Below are 6666 nucleotides of genomic sequence, written 5' to 3'. Positions count from 1 at the left end.
GTATATATATATATATATATATATATATATATATATATATATATATATATAGAACATCTGACATAGACCTTAGTGATTGTTCTCCATAAGGTCCCTCTGGTAGGTATAAGCTCTTATGAGATCAACAAGATTCAAAACGTAAAGAGTTGGAATGGAGGAGTCAGAATACTAACCTTTCTTAAGATTGATTAAGGCAAACCAATCATTTGAGTTGTTGCTTAGCTTTACTCTCTCATCTTGCATTAAAACCTATTTAAGCATGGATCCTTTCCACTTCTTCTAAGATGGGAGGAGGAGGCAAGTCATGGGTGCTTTCCCATTACGACACACATCCTTTTATTTTGGGGGATGGGGGGTGTCGATCTTGAACTTAGGTCCGCTCGACAACCCACATCCTTCCTCATAGAAAGATTGATGAAGAAATGAGCGACTGAGCTAGGGATGACAAACATTGCTTCTTCTCATTCCATCTAGGTGTCCCCTTCATGCCAGCTTAACTCTGTCAAGCTCACATCACGACCTCTCAGTGCTATGCATCTGAGGGTCCCACAACTGATAGAGAAATTTCAGTGGGCATTGTTTCAATGTTCCTCTTAATAAGGATTAGCTCACTAGTGACGATCATTTGAAAAATAATAGAGGAATCATACACAAGAATAAACCATTTTTACACCTTCCTGGTCTTCCCCAACACGAACTACTATAGATTTTTGTCAACCATCCACTTCAGCAATTTTGGGGCTGGCATATTCAATACAATCGGTCATATAATCCTTCTTCCTTGTTGCTCGGGTGGCAACCCTGCCTCTCATTTGGCCTCATGAGCATCAGAGGCTGCCTAACCCATCTTCGTCATCCATTTGAAAGCATTTATTTGTAACACATGGCTGAAAATTACTGAATCAAGGTATTGGTGGATCGAAAGTTGACATCATTCGACCTTCCCAGCTTCCACCAATACCCAATCAGATGCTTTCTTCTTTGTTTTGGTGGGGGTGTACGCAAAGTACATGGTCTGAATGTACCACCCAAGAGAGAAGAACTGAGGCAGAAGCAAAGTTTTTTGTTCAACTTTTTATTTTCCATCCCTGAAAGTTAAAAGTTACTGATATAGGCAAATTGAACATTGCTTTCAGGACCGATCCAAAACTCAAATAGATAGGCAAAGATCTCCATCGAACAAGGGATTCCTAAATCAAGATAAAAAATGATAAAGGTCATGATTTCTGCTATGGCCATATTTGGGCCGAAATATGCTCATTGTTATTAAGAATGGCCCGCAGCTTCTAGTGCAAGGGTAGTCTCAAACCAAAGTGAAATTAGTCTTTGTAGAAAATGTGATCGATGCCAAATGGAGTAGTAACTCTACCTTTCTTGGCAGTGACCCAAAGCTTCATGATGAGATCAAGACATAGGCGTCGTGTGGTCGAACCAATCCCCCCGAGTAATCGATGATCTATAGTAGGAGACGATCAACTTGAAAGCCTTTGGAGAATGTTTTGGATCCATTGAGCTGTGTAAAAGAAGGAAAAAAGTGGAAGGAACAAAGAAAATTAGAGAGGAAAAGATAGTAAAAGAGTAGCATTATCAAACCTCTCACCCTTATATGTATTGGGAAACAAAAGAAGCAAAAAAGAAAGTGCTTTGGAGCTAGCACAAGAGGAAATATTTTACGTAGGATTCATATGCTGCTTCAACCAAGATATATCCCAACTAGAACAACCTCTTATAAAAATTTTCTCTCCCAAACTTAAACTAGTTCAACCGATCCTGCTTTTCTTGAGCCTAGAGAATGAAGGACCTTTTCTGATATCTGACAATTCTTGGTGAAGAGTGGTCATCTCCTCCTTCATCCTCTTTAAATTCTACACATGAGCAAGCATCTCTCATATTTTCTTATCTCGATAAACTCCGGTCGAGCAAGCAAAATTGTTCTCAATCTCATTTTGACATCAAGGCATTGACTTGGGGGATATTTGATGTCCATTAGTTGCTTCTACATGGGCCTCGAGAGGATTGCCTGGGCAGTAAACCTTACCATTCTCACTCCAGAGTTGGCTACCCCTGATTCGCTCCTAGGTAGACTATTTGGGTGTCGTGGTTGGTTCCCGTGAGTTATTGCTCATGACTTTTGAGATTAGGTTAGCTGCACCAAGACAACGTAAAGAGCATAAGACCAAAATGAATTGCAAATCAAGTAGCAAGATCATGGCTCTTATTACCAAAGAGTCGATCACACTCAAACAATGTAAGTGACAAGGTGTTCTTATTGGGTGGTGGTAGAGCATTGGTTGCATCTTCTGCTCTAGGAGACAACAGAGCACCAACTTATTCTTGTACATTCTGTCTGGTCGATGGTTCCTATGTCACAGTGGAAGGCTAGGCCACTGGATTGACAGTTGAGCTGATCTCCTTAGCGTTATCCCGCCCGATGCTGAGTAATGAATCTGACGACCTCACCTAATCCGACTGCATAATTGCTTTTCTTTTCTTAGAAATGGATTTATTCTTCTTTAACCTTTCGAGTGGTACAACTCAATTGATCTCCTGAAGTCAACATGAAGCAGATCTTTGTTGTGGATCTCAACAAAGGGATTTGGCAAGTTCTCTATTATAGCGCTTGGTAGCTGACTAATTCAAACAAGAAGGGAAGCAACACAAATATAGAATGTAAAGATTCTTCTCAAGCCTTATTTATAAGGGTCAAAGATTTGGAAATCAAAGAGCTAAATTATTGAATCAATAATTAAGAGTAATTATGATATACTTTTTTTATTAAATTATATTATTCTTTTTGTAACATCACTTTCAAGAAGTGAGAAAATTGGGCAACTAGATTAGATGTAACAATCTAGAGGAGAAGAGGGAAGGCTCACTAGAAGAAGAAAATGAGGCCCACTTGTCCGACCAAATGTAGCCATCCAAGCCAAAGACAACAAGGCCAAAACTGACTTAGCCATGAGGAGGATAAAAATACTACTACATGATCTGAGTCTTAACCGTTCGATCTGAAACGTGATAAAAGGACATATGAGCCAACCATAAGAAAAAGCTGATCCGAGACAAGACCCAATCCCTCAACATTTCCAATCATATTGGGGATGGCCAGAAGTCCCCCATCTATTATAAATGGTTGACAACCAGACTAGATCAACTAATCGATAATGTTGACATAGCTAAACTATTGAACCAATCCCGCAAACCTAAAGCGAATCAAGCTTAGCCGACCGAGTTAGAGCAATCGAATGATACACTCATTCATGTAAAATTCTAAGAATATCCTTTATAAATCCCTTTAAAGTAGGGGTTAAAAACTTAACATTATCATATTGTGTCATCTTTCCTATAAATAGAGAGAAAATTTTGTGAATAAAGATAGAAATTATTGTTCATTAACATTCACTCATCTCTCTCTTTTCCTCTCTCCCTTCTTACGCTTTACTCCTTGGGTGTGATTCACAAAAAAATTAGGATTCAAGAATATCCTACACTTTACATATTCATAAAATCTCAAATAGTTTAAAATTTTTTTATGCCAATAGATGTTTTTTCCTCTTCTTTTGTTCTATTTAATTTTTTCACTAATTATTGCAATGTCAATCAAGTAGGCGTATACTTATAATTTTTTTTAAGGAAAAGAAAGTAACTCTGAATCTTTCAAACCGTCTTTTTATGGTGGTGGGGTGGGGTGGGGACGGGGGTGTATTTACATACGTATCACAAATTCCTATGGATTTACATATCTAATACTTAAACTTTACATTTTACATTCATACCATCCAAACCTTTCATATCATTAAAAATATAGCACTATTTTAACTTTTAAAAGATGAAATACAACTTCTCATGCATAGGTAAGGTGGCATATATGTAAAAAGTAAAGTTTAGGTGGTAGATATATAAATACATAGGAACTAATTGGGGTATATATATAAATATTTTTTTCTACATAGTAATGTGAAGCTAAAAAATAGATTCTAATGTCTAACGCCATAAAAATTCCTTCATATTTTGTTTCAGTGGATGATGAGTACATAATTGTGGGCTCAGCCAACATCAACCAGAGGTCAATGGATGGAGGAAGGGACACTGAGATCGCCATGGGAGCTTACCAGCCCAACCATTTATCTTCCTTCCAACCTCCAAGAGGTCAGATCCACGGCTTTCGTCTATCACTCTGGTGCGAGCATTTGGGAATGATTGATGATGCCTTCCTCCACCCTGAAAGCATGGAGTGCATCCTCAAGGTGAGGAAGAATGCAGAGGAGAGATGGTTGTCCTACTTTGGAATTCTTCTATATGGTGACTTATCGGGACACCTACTAAGTTACCCTATCAGTGTCGAAAATAATGGCAAGATTGCTATGTCATCGGGGATGGAGTTCTTTCCTGACACCAAAGCTCGGGTTCTTGGCACCAAGTCTGACTACCTTCCTACAATTCTTACTACTTAGGTGTTAGCTTGGTGTTGCTTATATTTTATGTCACATGGATTCATTTATGTTTGTTAAGGAAATGATTTGATGTCACATTTGTGATGTTTGTTTAAGAGAAAAGGAAAAGGAGCATTTTACTATTTGCATTTGTGTAAGTTGCCTATTTGATGGCTGCGAATATGTTTGTAGACTCCTATCATGCATGTGAAATATTATCTTTTAAAATTTTATGTGGGTAGTGTTTTGAACTATTTAATGTTAATGATATGATCATAAAATGGAGAATTTTTTTGAATAGTTTTTTTCCCCCAAAAACATGAGTCACTTATATCAAACTTCGGTAGGCTTCCCTCTCTCCTAGGTTCTATTTTAAATCTTGTATGTTTGAAATTTTAAATCTTGTGAAGTCTTCAATTTCTAAGTGTTTCAAAATAATCTCGTCACAATAAATCTTTATTGCTTATGATAATTTATTTTTACACTCCAAAAACCCAGTATTTTTGAGCTTGAAATAGTATCATCTTTCCTCTTTCATGCTTTACCTCCAAGGTAATCAACAAGACCCCCCATCATTATTTCTCTTCCGTAGAAGACATTAGCGAACCCCATCAAATTAATTTTATGCAACCCATTTTTCTTCTGTCTAATTGCAAAATTTGTGCACCCAGTTAAATGATGCATATGTTGCTTTAATTCATTCTGCCTATTGCCTACACCCATGCATAACTAGGCACTATCTCCTCCTATGTGAGCATTTTTAATTCTAGTTTTTGTTGTCATTTTATCCTCTAGAATTTTCTTTACCCGCAAAAGCATGGTGTTAAGGATGGGCCAACCATTCCTTATAACATATTCTTAGATTCTTGTCAGAAAGCCTAAAAAATGTCTAAGAGGCAAACCTTTTCTCCAAATTAGGAAGCTAACAGAACCCGCAAATCATTACAGATCAGTTCAAAAAGTTAACACAGAGTACTCACGTTCTCGTGAGTATCTAAAGAAATAAAATAAAAATAAATACAATTACGGCTACAATGAGAAATATTAGAATATTCCATTTAAAACTCTCACTACAAAATAAACCTATATTCAGATCCAGAAATTATGAAAATTAAAAACTATTGAAATAATGATGCCTTGACAAGTGCTTCTGCAGGATTATGTAATAGGTAACACGTACAAGTGAATGCTTTGGAATTGAGAACCAGTTAGATTGCTTATTTTTTCACTTTTTATGCTTTATGGAGAATGATTTGATGAACTATTTTTCTCAAACAACTTAGAACACCATCCACATTATCAAGTTTGCATTTTCTTTGTTTCTATGTTTATTATTAAGTTAAGATAAATGGTTCATTTATAATACAGCTTACAAGTTTACTTTTCATAAATTCTAATGGCTTTCTTTACTATTCTTTTTTTGGCATTCAACCATTAAGAAAAAAGATCGTTTAAGAATACAGTATGTGAGAATCAATGATCTGTTGTGTTAGACAACACTTATCACAACACTTATCGTTTAACAACACTTATCGTTTAAGAATACGGTATAAATATGTTACACAACACTTATCTATTTACATGCTTAACATCCAATCTTTTTACTCTTACATATGAAGTTATTCAAATGACTCATCATTTATGCTTTTATAAATATTTCACTTAAAACAACAGAATATAAAACTAAATTACATTACAAAGTCTGAATATAAATATTACACTTAAAACTAAAGTAAATTACAAATTCTTTTGAAAACTTTTTATGCTTATGTATGATATATAAAATACAGAATTTTCTGAAAATCCCAGCAAACCTTGTCTACTTATGATGTTAATGAGGTGTAATTATCGTCAAACTACATGACATTGACTCTAAAATTCTGTAGTTTTAGAAGATTCAATTTGAGACAAAGCTAAGATCAACACTAGATGTATATATGGTTATCAAAATACACTAAAGAAATGTTTAACACAACAAATTATTTGGAGAAAAGCCAACAATCAGTTGGAGGACCATAAATCATGTAAGATGCTGTGAAAAAGGTGAATTAGTTATCTCGAAAAATGCTTACAGTGGACTAGGAAGGTGTTGAGAAGAAAAGGACTAAAGGAGAGCTTCGATCCTGAGTCCTTCGTCTGCCAAAGGTCCTGCGGTTCAAGTGTTGGACAGCTTTGAGCCTTTCGTCTGCCAAGGGATGGAAAAATCACGACTAGGACGTGTTGGTAGAAATCA

General features: G+C 36.0%; 1 protein-coding gene across 1 annotated transcript in view; it reads left to right on the top strand.

Moving 5' to 3' along the window:
- LOC110024586 (phospholipase D alpha 1-like) overlaps positions 1-4604 on the top strand; it is a 38574-nt gene extending 33970 nt beyond the window's left edge. The window contains exon 14 of the mRNA XM_020724634.1: positions 4021-4604. Coding sequence (XP_020580293.1) covers positions 4021-4454 — 434 coding nt within the window. The 3' untranslated portion in view covers positions 4455-4604. The remainder of the gene's footprint in view (positions 1-4020) is intronic.
- The last annotated feature ends 2062 nt before the right edge of the window (positions 4605-6666 follow it).

The sequence above is a fragment of the Phalaenopsis equestris genome, unplaced genomic scaffold (assembly GCF_001263595.1).
Source record: "Phalaenopsis equestris unplaced genomic scaffold, ASM126359v1 Scaffold000260, whole genome shotgun sequence".
Lineage (NCBI taxonomy): Eukaryota > Viridiplantae > Streptophyta > Magnoliopsida > Asparagales > Orchidaceae > Phalaenopsis > Phalaenopsis equestris.
Note: the sequence above shows the minus strand (reverse complement) of the source record. Positions and strands in the feature narration are given on the sequence as shown.